Source organism: Nerophis ophidion, linkage group LG08 (genome assembly GCF_033978795.1).
Source record: "Nerophis ophidion isolate RoL-2023_Sa linkage group LG08, RoL_Noph_v1.0, whole genome shotgun sequence".
In the NCBI taxonomy this organism is placed as follows: domain Eukaryota; kingdom Metazoa; phylum Chordata; class Actinopteri; order Syngnathiformes; family Syngnathidae; genus Nerophis; species Nerophis ophidion.
In genome coordinates, this window is record NC_084618.1 from 42,871,754 (window position 1) to 42,891,141 (window position 19,388).

The 19,388-nt window shown below is 41.5% G+C and overlaps 2 protein-coding genes and 1 long non-coding RNA gene across 4 annotated transcripts in view; 1 reads left to right on the forward strand and 2 right to left on the reverse strand.

Annotated features, from left to right (window-relative positions):
- The window catches only part of mbtd1 (mbt domain containing 1), a 138,669-nt gene that overhangs the window by 91,851 nt on the left and 27,430 nt on the right, over nt 1-19,388 (forward strand). The gene's annotated exons all lie outside the window — the stretch shown is intronic.
- On the reverse strand, nt 419-3,520 carry LOC133557059 (uncharacterized). The gene is made up of 3 exons (XR_009807670.1): nt 3,416-3,520; nt 2,083-2,280; nt 419-845 (listed from the first exon to the last, which is right to left on the reverse strand). It is a non-coding gene; the product is annotated as an uncharacterized LOC133557059 (long non-coding RNA).
- LOC133557812 (formin-2-like) overlaps nt 7,423-19,388 on the reverse strand; it is a 71,232-nt gene continuing 59,266 nt past the window's right edge. The window contains exons 17-20 of one of the 2 annotated variants that reach the window (XM_061908625.1): nt 15,813-15,962; nt 15,312-15,393; nt 8,603-8,648; nt 7,423-8,471 (exon numbers count right to left, since the gene is read on the reverse strand). In XM_061908625.1, coding sequence (XP_061764609.1) covers nt 8,622-8,648; nt 15,312-15,393; nt 15,813-15,962 — 259 coding nt within the window. In that variant the 3' untranslated portion in view covers nt 7,423-8,471; nt 8,603-8,621. Of the gene's footprint in view, nt 8,649-15,311; nt 15,394-15,812; nt 15,963-19,388 lie in introns of both variants that reach the window. The other variant, XM_061908624.1, reaches the window with a different exon arrangement.

Below are 19,388 nucleotides of genomic sequence, written 5' to 3' on the forward strand. Positions count from 1 at the left end.
TTTGCATACTTGAGGTCACACAACTGCAGCCATGCGACATCCCAACATATAGAGCCCCTAAAAAAACAACCAAACACCTCCATTAGGGTTTTATATACATGATGTAATACATGTTATTTTTACGTCCAACCGGCAAAGTTCCATCGTTAAGAAAAAGATACCAACAGTTGTTTGAATTATTTAATTCCATCTTAAAAGTAATTTAAAAGGATGGTTAACAATGAACAATAAAACAATGATAAATGAATGTGCAATGAAAAATTTAAAAGACAAAAATCAACTAAAATAGTTCTCAGCTCTTTCCATCAAAGTTGTTCGAGCTACCTTTCTTTGCTGGGGTGGAAGAGGAGACCAGAAGGTGGCCGTGCCCCTTGAACTCTTCTAGCTTGGCTACGGCCCTGCAACTCCTGCTCCGGTATTTCCTGGGACGTCGCCGTGAGGAGAGCAGAAGGGTGCAAACTTGTCATAAACAAACACGCCCACCAGGGAAAGAATTATTAAGCTTTTCTTTACTTGCCATATTTTTTTAACTTTGGCGTTAAGCCAATATCTCCCGTGGGCATGTGCTCGTCCTGGCCTACTGCCGTCTGGTTGATGTGCGTCGGCACTCCAGTGCGTTGTTCTACGTCACTCTCTCGACCCCTTCTGCGTCCCAGCACGTTACTCACAAGTGGCGTGTCCATGCTCGTGACACCTTTTCTGCCCTCCCTCTCTCTCTGCTAAGTAGCAACTCCCACCAGTCCCCTTCTCCAATCACATTGCCTGAGTGTTAATTTCCCCATCCGTCTCCAATCAGTCCACAAGCGCATCTCGTGTCGTCCTGGCCAGTTCCAGCTCCTAAAAGGCTAAAGAAGAGGTCCAGTTTGTTGGATCATATCCTCAGCCATCTACTTTTCAGTTGAGAGGCATGATTTATTATACACAATAAACTTGCAGGGAGCAGGGAAGCGAGGAAACAGCAGAGCACTCAATGACGTCAACATTGGTACATAAGCTTGTGATCGCGGCGTCACTATAAATAGTTTGTTTGCTTTAGTGCTTACAATAATTATAAGACTAATACTTGTCAATATTCAAGTCACAAAATGTAAATGGAGTATTATTGGCGCTTTTTGAAAATGTATTTATTGGATTTTATGTACATAACAGTGGAGGTACCAATGGCTTTTATTTACGATTATTTCATATTTAGAATGCATTTTTAAAAAAATGCATCCATCGGCATGTCTTTCATAATGATTGTGAACGATAGGCAAAATTCCCCAAAATGTGCAGTTCCCCTTTAATGGAGGTGTTTGAATGATTTTTTAGGGCTCAATAGGTGGAATAGAACGACTTTTATAGGCTCCATTGTAAGCTGTTTTCGTCCGCATTTATTTAATATTCATAATGCATAAAAAAATTCAAATATATGTGTTCTTGTTTTAAAAAAGGATTGTGAATGATAGGCAAAATTACCCCAAAAAAGTGCAGTCCCTTTTTAAGTTTCCTGTCTTGACGCTTTGAAGTTTACTTCGTCAACCAGTATACTTGCCTTTTACTGTCATGATCCAAGACTTGGATCATGTCATGTTCTGCTTTGTTATCAAAGCCTGTTTTGTATTTGACGTCTTTAGTCCTGGTGGCACGTCCTGTTTTGTTTCGGTTGCCTAGTTACGCATTTAGTGTCACCTGTTTCTTGTTTTTGATCACGCGCACCTGCCCCTGAAGATTTCTGTCCCTATATATGCCTGTCTTTGTTTGCCTTTCGTCCTCGGAATATAGTTTGCTATACGCAACAGATGACGTCGCATTCCTGCATGGTGGTAAAAGACTTTTGTTATTCGATTAGCTTCCATGCTATTTTGTGTGTTTGCTTGTCCCTAGTTTACATAGTAGCGCTTTTTGTTCATTCTAGCTCCCACGCTAGTTTTGTTGGTTTTTGTTAGTGCCTTTGTGCCAGTGTCTTTGGTTCTTAGTCTGTTCTTATTGTGTCAATAAATCATTATCCTTACCCTCACTCTGTGTTCCATCCTCCGCTGCACCCACGAGAGAACAACTATTCACCACGATGCCAGCTAGACGTCACATTTACAACCTTACCATGTTAGTTCTTGGTCCAGATGTCGATGCTCCTCTGCACCAGCGGGTTGTGCTGCAGCAATTAACACCTTTTGCAAAATTGTGTGATGATGAAGTTTGATATTCCTCTTCTTTGTTCAAAGGCATCTCTCGTGTTGGAGCTATGACTCATGTCAGTCCACTTGGTGCAACAGCTTTTCAAGGTGTGAACACTAATAACTGCAGACGAATGAACAGATTTATTTAGATGCAGGTGTCAGCTTGAAGTAAAAATTTAGAGGGTAATTGCATTTTTTTTTTACTCAGAATTGAGTTGTTCAGAACAACGGGATTGGAGCAGGTCCCCTAAGGCAGTGGTTCTCAACCTTTTTTCAGTGATGTACCCCTGGTGAATTTTTTGATTAAAGTACCTCCTAATCAGAGCAAAGCATTTTTGGTTTGAAAAAAAAGAAAGTAAAATACAGCACTATGTCATCAGTTTCTGATTTATGAAATTGTATAACAGTGCAAAATATTGCTCATTTGTAGTGGTCTTTCTTGAACTATTTGGGAAAAAAAGATCTAAAAATAACTAAAAACTTGTTAAAAAATAAACTAGTGATTTAATTTATAAATTAAGATTTCTACACATATACCAATCAACTTAAAATGCCCTCTTGCAATAGAGATCCACCTAGATTCATGAACTTGATTCTAAACATTTCTTCGCAAAAAAGACATTTTTAACATCAATATTTATGGAACATGTCCACAAAAAAATCTAGCTTTCAACACTGAATATTGCATTGTTGCATTTCTTTTCACAGTTTATGAACTTACATTCATATTTTGTTGAAGTATTATTCAATAAATATATTTAAAGGATATTTGAAATGTTGCTATTTTTAGAATATATTTTTTTAAATCTCACGTACCCTTTGGCATACCTTCAAGTACCCCCAGGGGCACGTGTACCCCCATTTGAGAACCACTGCCCTATGGTGCATACACAATTTAGTGATATAAATAGTAAAAAAGATAAATAAGATATGTATCTATATACATCCACACACACACACACACATATATATATATATATATATTGTCAAGCCGGGACATGGATTTGGGTTGCTTCTTTGATGCAGAGAGGATTTGGAACAAGTCAGGCGTGGATGTGAGTACATGATGAATTTATTAATACGCTAAATACAAAAATAAGCAAACAAAGGGCGCTCACAAGGAGGTATAATACTAGGCTACAAAATACAAACAGGAAACAAAAACACTTGCTCGATGGCATGAATAATAGTACAGTAAGCTATAAACAAAAACAGCACGATGGCATGGCTATAAACAACTAAAACAAAACACTTACTGTGACCAAAAACAAGTGGCATGAAAAGCAAGGAGCGTGGCAGGTGATCGAGGGCATGGAGGATGAGCAGCATAGGTAGGTAGGCATGTACAGCAGAATGCAAAGTTCCCAGACCGATGAACAGCAAGCAAATTACTTAAATAGTAGCTGTGGTAATTGGAAACAGGTGTGAGAGGCTGAGGATCGGGGTGTGACTAGGGGGACCCAGGTGGAAACTAATGGGTTGGCATGGAAACAAACAAAACCAGGAAGTGCAAACCGGGGAACAAGAGTCTAAAAAACAAAACAAAACATGATCAAACATAAAACCTGATTCACAGGCATGACATATATATATATATATATATATATATATATATATATATATATATATATATATATATATATATATATATATATGTATGCATGTGTGTGGATATATTATATATCTTATTATCTTTTTTACTATTTATTTACATACACACATACAACATTATTGCACATTATAGTTGGAAAAATAAAAAGACATGACACATGAGTGTCATTGTGTTATTGTAGTGTTTCTTAAAGCCAAAAAGTTGTCATGTGTAATAATTATAGTTTCTTGTCTTGTCTGTTACCTGTTTGTTTTTCCGACAAAATTAAACAACTGAATGAACATTCTCCAGGTCTGGTGACACCATAGTTTTTGGCCGTGGGTTGTAGAACCATTAAAGTTTTCAGAATGGGCTGCACACATTGTGTCTGTTTTAAAGCCAGACACAAGAGTTTGCATTTGTAACATCTACAAGCACAGTAAACAAAGTTTCTCTGAATGAGCAGTAGTAGCCCATTCCAAGGATGTCCAACAGGAGGAGACAAATACTGAACACCGAGCTAGAGATGCATATTAACAGATTGCTCTGGACGAGGAATCAAGAAAATGTGCAAGAGTGAACTTGCACAAGGGACTGTTCACACATACAAAATTACCTTTTGTTGTATAGAATAGAATAGAATAGAATGGACTTTATTGTCATATTTGCATACAACGAGATTAAGGACTCCAACTTAAGGTGCGGTAGTGGGAACAAATATGGCGACAAGGGGTAATAAAGGAAAAACTAAACATTGAATCAAACAGACTACTATCCAATAAAAATAATAAGAAATCCTGTACAATATACAAAACACTACTGAAATATAAAATACTGTACAATATACAGAACAAGACAAGAGTACCGAAGTAAAAAATAACAATCAGTGTCGGACCTATTGCACTCGTAGGGTAGTATTGCACAGTAGGGTATTAGGGTAGGATATTGTATAGTATATCTGGATGGCATACATAATTTTCAGGGTAAAAACATTATAAAGATCACCTGCAAACATTGGATAAAGTGCTGCAGCGACTGGAGGATGCAGGATTTCAGCTGAAAAAACCAAGTGTGAGTTTTATGACAGAAGATGGGACATTTTTAGTACATAAAGTGGACAAAACAGGTGTTAAAGGTGAAAACCGCAGAGGAGGTATCAGTGGCTGAGCTCAAAGCTTATTTTGGACTGTTAATTTTTTCCAGTATGTTTTTACTTAACCTGTCAACATTATTCTCACCTCTACATAAAGAAAGGCATAACAATGGTCTTGGAGAGCAAAGCAAGAAAAAGCTTTCGAACCGTGTGTTCGTGAAAAATTATAAAACAAAAGAACTGGTTTTGTTTTGTGATGCTTAACCAAACGGAGTTGGAGCAGAGAAATCTATCAGGTTTGCATCACACAAACTGTTAGCCGCAGCAAACAATAATATCCAGCTACTCCAGAAAAAGAGGAATATCCGTCATATTTGGAGTACAGTATTTTCACAAGTAGCTGTAAGGGCGAAAGTTTTTGATTTGCACGGATCATAAACTATTAGTAAGTTTATTCAATGAGTTGAAAGCAGTATGGCATCACAGTTCAATATGATATGAGCTATATTTTAAAAAGCATATCTCTCAAGACAATGGAGAAGTAAACCCATCAATATTATGGGACTCTTTGGAGGCAGTGATAGGAGGTAAAATGATAGCTCTAGCAGCATCAAGTAAGAAAGCCAAGACCAATTACCAACCCTGTTTCCTTATGAGTTGGGAAATTGTGTTAGACGTAAATATAAACGAAATACAATTATTTGCAAATCCTTTTCAACCCATATTCAATTGAATGCACTACAAAGACAAGATATTTGATGTTCAAACTCATAAACTTTATTTATTTTTTTGCAAATAATTAACTTAGAATTTCATGGCTGCAACACGTGCCAAAGTAGTTGGGAAAGGGCATGTTCACCCCTGTGTTACATCACCTTTTCTTTTAACAACACTCAATAAACGTTTGGGAACTGAGGAAACTAATTGTTGAAGCTTTGAAAGTGGAATTCTTTCCCATTCTTGTTTTATGTAGAGCTTCAGTCGTTCAACAGTCCGGGGTCTCAGCTGTCGTATTTTACGCTTCATTATGCGCCACACATTTTCGATTGGAGACAGGTCTGGACTGCAGGCGGGCCAGGAAAGTACCCGCACTCTTTTTTTTTACGAAGCCACACTGTTGTAATATGTGCTGAATGTGGCTTGGCATTGTCTTGCTGAAATAAGCAGGGGCGTCCATGAAAAAGACGGCGCTTAGATGGCAGCATATGTTGTTCCAAAACCTGTATGTACCTTTCAGCATTAATGGTGCCTTCACAGATGCTGACTTTTGAACTTTGCGTCGATAACAGTCTGGATGGTTCGCTTCCCCTTTGGTCGGGATGACACAATGTTAAATATTTCCAAAAACAATTTGAAATGTCGAATCGTCAGACCACAGTACACTTTTCTACTTTGCATCAGTCCATCTTAGATGATCTCGGGCCCAGAAAAGCCGGCGGCATTTCTGGATGTTGTTGATAAATGGCTTTCTCTTTGCATAGTAGAGATTTAACTTGCACTTACAGATGTAGAGACAAACTGTATTTCGTGACAGTGGTTTTCTGAAGAGTTCCTGAGCCCATGTGGTGATATCCTTTAAAGATTAATGTCCGTTTTTATACAGTGTTGTCTGAGGAATCGAAGGTCACGGTCATTCAATGTTGGTTTCCGGCCATGCCGCTTACATGGAATGATTTCTCCAGATTCTCTGAACCTTTTGATGACATTATGGACCTTAAATGTTAAAATCCCAAAATGTCTTGCAATTGCACTTTGAGAAACATTGTTCTTAAACGGTTTGACTGTTTGCTCACTTAGTTGTGGACAAAGGGGTGTACCTCGTCCCATCCTTTCTTGTGAAAGACTGAGCATTTCTTGGGAAGCTGTTTTTTTACCCAATCATGGCACCCACCTGTTCTCAATTAGCCTTCACACCTGTGGGATGTTCCAAATAAGTGTTTGGTGAGCATTCCTCAACTTTATCAGTATTTATTGCCACCTTTCCCAATTTTTTTGTCACGTGTTGCTGGCATCAAATTCTAAAGTTAATGATTATTTGCACGAAAAAAAATGTTTATCAGTTTGAACATCAAATATGTTGTCTTTGTAGCATATTCAACTGAATATGGGTTGAAAATGATTTGCAAATCATTGTATTCCATTTATATTTACATCTAACACAATTTCCCAACTCATATGGAAACGGGGTTTGTAATACAATTAACAAATACAGAACAACAACATAAGAAAAAATAGAGAACCAAAATGAATAACCAAATTTGTCAAATCAGGACTTAGATAAGTGGATTACTAGAACAGGAAATTGAGAAAAAGTTGTGCTTTATGAAGCAGACGTATTACATATCATTGGGATTTTACCAGTAGAAATTAATGTTGTTAAAATGGACACATTACCGACGTTTTTGTACCTATTCCAAGCCCTACCAGTGGAGGTCCCCCAGAGTCAGTTTGCAGCCTGGGATACAATTATATCCAGGTTTTTCTGGGGTGGCAAGAAACTTAGCGTGAGATAATCAACACTCAAATTACCCAAACACAAAGGGGAATGGTTCCCCCAAGGTTAAAAAAATGTTTTGTATGTTCCAGGTTGTAGGTTCAATTGCTCCTAGGCAAAAAGGAAATTCCCTTAGTTTTCAAATTGAACACAATACTTTTTGGCATATTGGAACTGTGGTTTACATTTATTAAACATTTTAATTTAAAGAAATAAAGTGCACCGATGGATAGCCGTTGACACCAATTCAAGCCAGTGGACAAGGAAAAGTAATAAAGCAATAAGTACTGTCGTTGAAAATAAGGAATGGCAGAGTTTTCAAACACTGAAAGACACATTTGGATTACATAACAGCGATCTGTTTAGATATCTACAAGTTAGATACTATTGTTGGTGTACTAAAGTTATCTCCATGTTTTTGAGAGTCCTTTGGAATGTAAAGATGATTTGATATTCTATTTCTAGTCAACATGGGGAAGTGAATTAGAAGTAGATATTACATCTGAGGAATGGTATGAAATGTGTGTAGCCCAGTTTACTTCCACTACTTCACAACAATAGCGTGTTTTTATTTTTTATTTTTTATTGCACCAAAGATTCCAAGTAAAATACTATTAACATCTCAGCCATGTTGGAGACAATGTAACTCATTAAATTCACATCATACCCATATTTTTTGGAGCTGTACAAAGCTAAAACTATATTGGGAAAAAGTATGTGTAAAGTGCTGGAATATAAAATTCCCATGATTATGTAATTGTTTTATGTTAAACTACAGAATATTAGGAAAAAAAACACGATATGCTTGAACACGTCACACTCAATAACTTTTATCCGTTTGGCAAAATGTAAACTGTAAACTGTAAACTGTAAACAACATGTGACTTTAGAAAAATGTGTAATTATAATCAAGCACAACATTTTGTGTTGGAGAATGAAGGCCACTCTCAGCTTTAATACATCTTAGTATTTCACAATTCAAAAAAATATTCGAGCAACATTCTATTTGCATTTTCCGAGTCTCTCTTCAAGGTCATCCAGAACTCGATTCAAATTCAGATCGTTGATCCTCCAACTTGTGACTCGTGAAGTGTCGTTTATCTTGTGTTTGCATGATTCACTGATGCTGAATAACTAGAACACAAGTTACTAGCATTTAAATATAAACTCTTCATGATCATTTTAAGTCGGCAGAGAAAAAAAACATGAGAGAATCGTACAATATTTGTAATATCAGCACTTTCATCTCTGAACCGACTACGAACCTGAATGCTCTTTTCCAAGTCATATCTTCATGCCAAGCTTGGCTTTCTGTGGAAAAAACAAATTGAAAAAAATTCTCAATCTGATGTCATCTCTAATAGCTCAAAACAACCAAAGATAATCCCAGTGTGGCCTGTAAATCAACAATTATCTTGTCCACAGTAAAGTGTGTTGGAATTAACAGAGATTGTGTGGATGTATTGTGTAGATTGTGTATGATTGTTAAGACACTAAAAAGATTAAATATTTTAAAAAACAAACAAACATAATGACTGTGAATTGCACATCAGTCCATGGCTGTTCAGCAAGGTTCAATGACTTGATTAATACAGTTTCCAAATTCCTTGGCGAACTGTGATTTGTACAGCTAATGATGACGATTTGAAGTAGCCAACTAGGAATGTTTTTTGTCTGATTTAAAATTATTGGCGTTGACAGCAGCCCTGTTACTCATAAAAATAGTGGAAACTTAGGGGCTGATTTACAGAAGGTCTGCATGTACAACAACATTAGTAATTGAGGATTTTAGACCTAACAAATTTTGACAAATCAAAAATTAACGATCTGTTTTTTTTTTAAGCTATATGTAAGGTTACTTTGACTCATAATACCGTTTAAATACCCAGATAGTATTTGGAATACAATGATGCTTGTGGGGGGAGGTGTAGCCAGCGCTGCCTGTAGGAGTAAAAGTCACCGCCGCTGTCCGTGGTGCTGAGGACGAGCGCCATCGGGCAGGGGCGGGTCATGTGCTGACGGCGAGACACAGCTGGCAGGTGATTCGATTTCACAGGTGGTACGTGTTAATCTAATTATCCGTTGTCTTTAAGAGTGAGCGGCCGGGTGCTGGTGGAAGAGGACGTTTGGAGAATGACTGAAAAGTCACGTTCTGAGCGCGAAAACTTTGCATAAAAACATACGATCATTAAAAACCTTGTTAAACCTGCACACTGGAGTCCTGTGCCATGTCTGACAGTGGGACTGCGAAGAAGCGACTTCCACAATGCTATTACTGAACAGATGCAATTATTTGTGTGACAATCTGTCACTTTATTTCTGTTAATGTTCGTGTTTTTGTATTTACTTTCTGTTCAGTGCTCTTACTTTGTTGTATTTCCTGTTTTATTCACGAGCACTGTTGTTTTTCTCTTTTCGTTGATTGGCAGCGGTTCACACCTGCTGTCAATCAAACTACTGCCTATTTATGTTTCACTCGAGCACTCCTCAGTGGCTCGAAGATAAATCTATGTTGGAAATGTTACTATGCAGGACTACTTTCTGTTTATTTGTTTCTTATGAGTATTAAATTATTTTACCTTCACTCAATTCTCTCCTGGACTCTTGCATCCACGGGGTCACACAACTGCAGCCATGCGACATCCTAACAGTATCCTCGAGCCCTGAAAGTGTCCTCGCGAGAATCCCTGTCGGCAATCCTCAGCCGACGTTCTGGACCGCACCATTCCTGGAGGACTTGAAGGCCAGGTTTGTGCGGTCCCAGCCAATAGACGCGGACCCTCTTCCCGCGGCAACGCTACCGGCTACGGCTCTTCGACCGGCGCGTCCTCCACCGCCATCCTTTCTCTCGGCAACGCTGCCGGCTACGGCTCACCGACCGGCGCGCCCGCCGCCTCCTTCACGTCTCGTGGCTCCCGCGGCTCCGTCGCCGACTGCGGCTCTCCGACCGGCACGCCCGTCGCCGCCATCCTTCCCGTCGTCTACTGGGCTGCTTCTCCCTGCTCCTACGCAGCTTCCAGCGGTTGCTCCCAGGCTACTCTTCCTGCCAGCTCCCGCTCTCTTTTCTGGTTCGCCGAGAGCTCCAGTGGAGACCACTGTGAGGTCTCTTTTGTCTTCCTGCTGGGACTCGGCGCGGGACGTGTCTTCGTCCCTCCTCCTGGCCCCTTCCCGCCCGTCCCTGGTTTTCGCACCGGGGGACTCCGAGGACGAGGCACGTCTTCCCGCTAGTGAGGACGGCGTCTGGCAGCCGCCTAGTGGAGGGGGGCCTACTATACACAGCAGTGCAGACAGGCACACACCGCTGTCATCCTCGCCAGCGTCTCCTTCCCCGGAGACATCTACGTCCCTGGCGGGTTTTCGCCAAGTTCCCACACCGAGCTCCAATGCCGGTCCCACGCCGGGTTCCGGCGTCGGCATTGCGCACAGACCCAACGCCGCCAGTGGCAGCACTACGCCGGCCTGCGTCGCTGCCGGCATTTGCTGCTCCCCGGCCGGCATTTGCGGCTCTTTCCCCTTCGTCTTCATCTGCCGCTTTCATGCCGCCGATGACATCCGCCGCTTTCACGCCGCCGATGACAACTGCCGCTTTCACGCCACCGATGACGTCTGCCGCTTCCATGCCGCCGATGACGTCTGCCGCTTCAACGCCGTTGATGACGTCTGCCGCTTCAACGCCATTGATGACGTCTGCCGCTTCAACGCCGTTGATGACGTCTGCCGCTTCAACGCCGGCACCAACATCGGCTCCTCAGCCGCCTCCTGCAGAGGTATCTGTTTCGGCTGCAGTCCCCACTGGATTGTGTGCCGTTTCCGGGCCTGCTTCAGCGCGCCCGCCTCCATGTCAGCCGCAGATGTGGCCGTGCCCTGGGCAGCCTTCTCGCGGGACGCACTCTCCTTTTTGTCGGCCAGTGATGTGGCCGTTCCGTGACCGCCCGCCTCGCTAGTTACAGCGGCGCTTTACGCGCCGCCGCCATTTGTCTCTCCCTCGCTGGCTGCGGGGACATTGGAGCTGGCGACCCTCCACCAAAACCTCCCACCACCCTTCCTTTCATTTTTGGACGTTTTTCCATTTGTTTCTTTTTCATAGGAACATCTGGAATCTGTTCCTTGAGGGGGAGGTCCTGTGACAATCTGTCACTTTATTTCTGTTAATGTTCGTGTTTTTGTATTTACTTCCTGTTCAGTGCTCTTACTTTGTTGTATTTCCTGTTTTATTCACGAGCACTGTTGTTTATCTCTTTTCGTTGATTGGCAGCGGTTCACACCTGCTGTCAATCAAAGTACTGCCTATTTATGTTTCACTCGAGCACTCCATGGCTTGAAGATAAATCTATGTTGGAAATGTTACTATGCAAGACTGCTTTCTGTTTATTTGTTTCTTATGAGTATTAAATTGTTTTACCTTCACTCAATTCTCTCCTGGACTCTTGCATCCACGGGGTCACACAACTGCAGCCATGCGACATCCTAACAATTTGATCAATCAAAGTAAGCCGTCAAATGTCAAATGAGCATCCAACAACAGCATCCATTGACTGTATTCGGAAGAGGTGTTGTGTCCTCAATTGGCTCCTGAGTGCATGGGAAGTGAATATACATGCCCATTTGCATCTCCTCCTAGTATTTACAAAATATTTACAAAATACTGTCATAGCATTGTGGAAGTCGCTTCCTCGCAGTCCCACTGTCAGACATGGCACAGGAGTCTAGCGTGCAGGTTTAACCAAGTTTTTAATGAGCCTATGATTTATTGCAAAGTTTTCTCTCACAGAAAGTGACTTTCCCGTCACTCTCCAAACTTCCTCTTCCTCTTGCACCCGGCCGCTCACTCTTAAAGACAACGGATGATTAGATTAACACGTACCACCTGTGAAATCTATTCACCTGCCAGCTGTGTCTCGCCGTCAGCACATGCCCCGCCCCTGCCCGATGGCGCTCGTCTTTAGCACCAAAGACAGCGGCGATGACTTTTACTCTTGTAGGCAGCGCTGGCTATACTTGCCCCCACAAGCATCTTTGTATTCCCAATAGGGTATTTAGACGGTATTATGAGTCAAAGTAACCCTGTTTATAGCTTTAAAAAAGTCCTACCACTCGGGCATTATGTTGCTATAATGTGGCTCACATTCGAACCAGAAACATCACAAAGAGCGCAGTGGAGGAGAACTTCTATATTGCACTGAAATGATGGCACATCTGCACTTTCCACAAGATGGCAAAGCACCACAAGTTGGATAGGATCATTTATATGCATAAAAAAATGACTGTCTCCTTGGTAGTACACACTTTAATATAATTTAAAAGCCTACTGAAATGAGATTTTCTTATTCAAACGGGGATAGCAGATCCATTCTATGTGTCATACTTGATCATTTTGTGATATTGACATATTTTTGCTGAAAGGATTTAGTAGAGAACATCCACGATAAAGTTTGCAACTGTCGGTGTTAAGAGAAAAGCGCTGTCTCTACCGGAAGTCGCAGAAGATGACGTCGCAAATGTGGGGCCTCCTCACATATTCACATTGTTTTTAATGGGAGCCTCCAACAAAAAGAGCTATTCGGACCGAGAAAACGACAATTTCCCCATTATTTGAGCGAGGATGAAAGATTCGTGTTTGAGGATATTGATAGCGACGGACTAAGGGGAAAAACAAAACAAAAACGATTGCATTGGGACAGATTCCGATGTTTTTAAACACATTTACTAGGATAATTTTGGGAAATACCTTATCTTTCTATTGTGTTACTAGTGTTTTAGTGAGTTTAATATTACCTGATAGTCGGAAGGGTGTCTCCACGCAAGTGTCTCAGGGAAGTCGACGGTAGCTTCATGGACGGCACAAGCTCAGCTTTTCTCCGGTAAGAAGCAACTTTTCAACCACAATTTTCTCACCGAAACCTGCTGGTTGACATTTGGTCTGGATTCATGTGCGCTTGACCGCGCTCTGATCCATAGTAAATTTTCACCTCCGGGAATTTTAAACAAGAAATCACCGTGTGTTTGTGTGGCTAAAGGCTAAAGCTTCCCAACTCCATCTTTCTACTGTGACTCCGATATTAATTGAACAAATTGCAAAAGATTCAGCAACACAGATGTCCAAAATACTGTGTAATTATGCGGTTAAAGCAGACAACTTTTAGCTGTGTGTGTGCGTAGCGCTCATATTTCCTAAAAACGCGTGGAGTCTTGCGTACACATCATCATTACACAAAGTTTCCAAGACGGAAACTCCCGGGAAATTCAAAATTGTAATTTAGTAAACTAAAAAAGTCATATTGGCAAGTGTTGCAATGTTAATATTTCATCATTGATATATAAACTATCAGACTGCGTGGTGAGTAGTAGTGGGTTTCAGTAGGCCTTTAAATAAAGTGTTATTTTATTGCGCTTGTCTTCGTAGATCACACACAAGATGCCCACTAATAGTACGTGCAATCCTTCAGTAGGGATGGGTATCGTTTACGTTTTATCTGAAAATTGTGTGTAAACCAGTACTTAAAAATGGAAATCATGCAAACATTGTAAAAATAAAAAACACAAACAAAAAAACAACCTGTGAGATTCAAATTGAGCAAACTAGTTACTGAAATACTGTACTTCAGAAAAACGTGCAAGCAAAAAGCAGTTTGTGTGTCGAAACATTGACTTGCACAAAATCACCGCCAAGCATTTGTTGCAGGTGGCTGAAACTGCGTTCACTTAACAACACAATGAGGCGCTGATAGCTACTTATTTTTTGCAAATACCAAGCAATACCATAGCAAACGAAATACAACATGTTCACTTTAAAGGCCCACTGAAATTAGATGTTCTTATTTAAACTGGGATAGCAGGTCCATTCTATGTGTCATACTTGATCATTTCCCGATATTGCCATATTTTTGCTGAAACGATTTAGTAGAGCACATCCACGATAAAGTTCGCAACTTTTGGTCGCTAACAGAAAAGCCCTGCCTTTACCGGAAGTCACAGATGATGACGTCGCAACTGTGGGGGTTCCTCACATATTCACATTGTTTTTAATGGGAGCCTCCAACAAAAAGAGCTATTCAGACCGAGAAAACGACAATTCCCCCATTAATTTGAGCGAGGATGAAAGATTTGTGTTTGAGGATATTGATAGCGACGCCCTAGAAAAAAAAATAAATAATAATAATCAAGTGGAAAAAAAACGCGATTGCATTGGGACGGATTCAGATGTTTTTAGACACATTTACTAGGATAATTATGGGAAATCCTTTCTCTTTCTATTGTGCTGCTAGTGTTAGTGAGTTTAATAGTACCTGATAGTCGGACGGGTCTATCCACGGGTGTCTTGAGGCCAGTGTCTGATGGAAGTCGACGGTAGCTGTATGGACGGCACAAGCTCAGCTGATGTCCGGAAAGTGGCGACTTTTTACCACAATTTTCTCACCAAAAACTGCTGGTTGACATTTGGTCGGGATCCATGTTCGCTTGACCGCTCTTATCCATAGTAAAGTTTCACCTCCGGGAATTTTAAACAAGGAATCACCATGTGTGTGTGTGGCTAAAGGGTAAAGCTTCCCAACTCCATCTTTCTACTTTGACTTCTCCATTATTAATTGAACAAATTGCAAAAGATTCAGCAACACAGATGTCCAAAATACTGTTTAATTATGCGGTTAAAACAGACGACTTTTAGCTGTGTGTGTGCGCAGCGCTAATATTTCCTAACAGTCCGTGACGTCACGCGTACGCGTCATCATTCCGCGACGTTTTCAACAAGAAATTCCTGGGAAATTTAAAATTGCAATTTAGTAAACTAAACCGGCCGTATTGACATGTGATGCAATGTTAATATTTCATCATTGATATATAAACTATCAGACTGTGTGGTGGGTAGTAGTGGGTTTCAGTAGGCCTTTAAATGTACACTGTGTTGAACTTGTAATTACAACATGAATAAACTTGCATGTTTGCACTGTATTGGAATTCAGAAGGATTACTTACGATTCCTGTGGCATGTTTGGGTTTAACGTTGTAGGAAGCCTTCTCTTTGACCTGTCGGAAACACTCCTCTGCTACTTTTAACCTAGACAATTCAATGTTTAAATCGGTTAATAATATTACAAAGGTCAAATACAACCTGTAAAATATTCATGTTTGTATACTTTATTACTAAAAAAATGGTAGCACGTTAGTATGGCGAACATATTCACCATTAATTAGTTGCTTATTAAAGTAAAAAAGACTTAATTTAGAGTTATTTGGACACTAGGGGAACATATAAGGGTTAGGATTACTAATAAGCAATAATTCTGAGGTTATTGAGGGAAGACTGTTAGTTAATGGCTTACTGGTTGTAAAATAAGGCCATGCAGAATAAGGCATTAATAAGTACTTTAAAATGACTCAATAAGAGCCAATATGTTTCTAATTTGCATGTTAATAAGCAACTAATCAATGGTGAATATGTGTTCCCCATAATACAGTGTTAACAAAAAAAAGTACCTCTCCTTAAGGATAGTTTTGTTCTCCTTCTTCCACATGTCCTTGAAGTCAGAAGAAAACTCATACCAGACGGAGAAAACAGTGTTTGGTGAAACTTCCTTTTCTCCGCCCTTTGCTTTGACTGAATAGAGCACTGTGAGCTCCAGGAACCTGCCAAAACCATACATTCAACTTTCACACTTGAGGGGATCAAACTATTGCTGGGTTGCAAAAGTGACATCGTGCACCTCTGACTGAACCAGCAAGAAGTCAAGTGAACACGGAGCAAAAAAGCTGCATACATGCAAGTCGTTTAAATAAAGATTTTGTACGTTTTCTTTAGATCTCCGAAGTTTTTTGGGACAACTTAAAAAAAAAATGCAGAAAAAAGTACCTGTATTGAGTGTGTTGCTTTCGTCATGTGATGTTTGTCAATGTCTGAATGGACTTAAAATAAACTGTAAAAGTATGTTTATAAATTAATTTAATGTTATAATACTTACAAATGGACAATTTTCCCTTGAAAACTTTGACGTGGAATCTAAGCTGCTACATTCAAACTGGAGGGTTTGATGTCCAGCTGTAGAAAATGGATTGATGGATACACCTCACCTGTGGTCCATCCATCCATCCATCTTCTTCCGCTTATCCGAGGTCAGGTTGCGGGGGCAGCAGCCTAAGCAGGGAAGCCCAGACTTCCCTCTCCCCAGCCACTTCGTCCCGCTCTTCCCTGGGAATCCCAAGGGGTTCCTAGGCCAGCCGGGAGACATAGTCTTCCCAAAGTGTCCTGGGTCTTCCCCGTGGCCTCCTACCGGTTGGACGTGCCCGAAAGGCGTTCGGGTGGCATCCTGACCAGATGCCCGGACCACCTCATCTGGCTCCTCTCGATGTGGAGGAGCAGCGGCTTTACTTTGAGCTCCTCCCGGATGGCAGAACTTCTCATCCTATCCCGGCGGAGGAAACTCATTTCGGCCGCTAGTACCCGTGATCTCGTCCTTTCGGTCATAACCCAAAACTCATGACCATATTGTAGGTGAGGATGGGAATGTAGATCAACCGATAAATTGAGAGCTTTGCCTTCTGCCTCAGCTCCTTCTTCACCACAACGGATTGATACGGCGTCTGTATTACTGAAGACGCCACACCGATCCGCCTGTCAATCTCACGATCCACTGTTCCCTCACTCGTGAACAAGACTCCGAGGTATTCGAACTCCTCCACTTGGGGCAGGGTCTCCTCCCCAACCCAGAGATGGCACTCCACCCTTTTCCGGGCGAGAACCATGGACTCGGACTTGGAGGTGCTGATTCTCATCACAGTCGCTTCACACTCGGCTGCGAACCGATCCAGTGAGAGCTGAAGATCCTGGCCAGATGAGGCCATCAGAACCACATCATCTGGAAAAAGCAGAGACCTAATTCTGCAGCCATCAAACCGGATCGCCTCAACGCCATGACTGCGCCTAGAAATTCTCTCCATAAAAGTTATGAACAGAATCGGTGACAAAGGGCAGCCTTGGCGGAGTCCAACCCTCACTGGAAAGAAACTTGTCCGACTTACTGCCAGCAATGCGGACCAAGCTCTGACGCTGATCGTACGAGAGCGGACCGCCAGAATAAGACAGTCCGTTACCCCATACTCTCTGAGCACTCCACACAGGACTTCTTGAGGGACACGGTCGTATGCCTTCTCTAAGTCCACAAAGCACATGTAGACTGGTTGGGCAAACTCCCATGCACCCTCAAAGACCCTGCCAAGAGTATAGAGCTGGTCCACAGTTCCACGACCAGGACGAAAACCCCACTGTTCCTCCTGAATCCGAGGTTCGACTATCCGGCATAGCCTCCTCTCCAGTACACCTTACCGGGAAGGCTGAGGAGTGTGATCCCACAATAGTTGGAACACACTCTCCGGTTCCCCTTCTTAAAGAGAGGAACCACCACCCCGGTCTGCCAATCCAGAGGCACCGCTCCCAATTTCCATGCGATGCTGCAGAGTCTTGTCAACCAAGACAGCCCCACAGCATCCAGAGCCTTCAGGAACTCCGGGCGGATCTCATCCACCCCTGGGGCCTTGCCACCGAGGAGCTTTTTAACTACCTCAGCAACCTCAGCCCCAGAAATAGGAGAGCCCACCACAGATTCCCCAGGCACTGCTTCCTCATAGGAAGACGTGTTGGTGGGATTTAGGAGGTCTTCGAGGTATTCCCTCCACCGATCCACAACATCCGCAGTCGAAGTGAGCAGAACACCATCATTCCTATAAACGGTGTTGACAGTGCACTGCTTCCCCTTCCTGAGGCAGCGGATGGTGTTCCAGAATCGCTTCGAAGACGTCCGGAAGTCGTTTTCCATGGCTTCCCCGAACTCCTCCCACTCACCTCTGGTACTTTCTGAATATCTTGTAATAATTAAGAACATCGTTTTAAAGACACCCCGAAGGTCCTACTGGTACACCTATCTCTTCCTTGACTGTGTTAAGAGTTCTTCCAATTGTTCTCATTGTTTAGGTTTAAAAACAATAAACCTCAAATGACCTGTAATGAGCTTTCTTTTTTTCCAGGGCCTCCAATTTCATTGCTTCAACTGCCTGACTACTCTGTGTACTATTATCCTCATAGTAAGATGTTATCAACATGATATCCAATAAAATGCCATAAGTCATACATACATACTTTTTTGTGTCATATACAAACTCTGGAACGATCTCCCTCTCCATGTAAGACAGACCCCTTCTTTGGCTATTTTTAAGACTTCTTAAAACCCATTTTTATTCACTGGCTTTTAACCCAGCATGTGACTTTAAACTGTTTTTTTAACTTTTTTAACTGTTTTTAACTTTTTAACTGCTTTTTGTCTAACAAATTGTTCATAGGGTAATTTGTATTTGCTTTTTCAATGTCTATTTTTCTCCTGTTTTAAATGTTATTTTTTAGTCCGTCCTTAGCCTTTATTTCTTTGTGGTGTACTGTCCATTTTTTTTCAACTGTGGTTGTTTTTAAAGAGTTTTATCAATAACGTTGGTATAGTATGGGTATGGTATACACATAAATGGTTGAGTATTTGTTAGAATAATTATGTATATATTATCACACTAACTTGAGTATGCTTAAAGTCTGTTGCTTTAGTTATTGGCTATTGTGCTCAAGTTAAACTTGTTCTAATCTAATCTTCTTGTCTGAGGGGTTATCTTTGTTTAAGCCCGCTAACAGCCAAGGACTTCAAGGACCTCAACGAAGATAAGATGACAACACACAGACAAAGTGGTGACATGGCGAAATCACAAGGCCCCCAGCCCATTCCGTCACGTAATGTGCGTCCTGGACCAGCTTTGCATAATTTATGTGACCACTCCTTTTAGAGGCGGCCTCAGGGATGTTGACTATGGAACTCTGTGTAAAAAGAGAGACGGGGGAGCTGAACCTTAGGGCGAGGCTGTGACTAAGTGTTCAGCGCCATGCGTTCTCCTCATGAGCCTAGTGAACTCTGTTTCTGCTTGGCTCCTTGCTTCTTGTCTGATTAATAGAAGTCATCAGTGTTTGAACCTGACATCTTCTTGGTCCTTCGAGTCACATTGTTATTAGCCCACTCTTTTTTT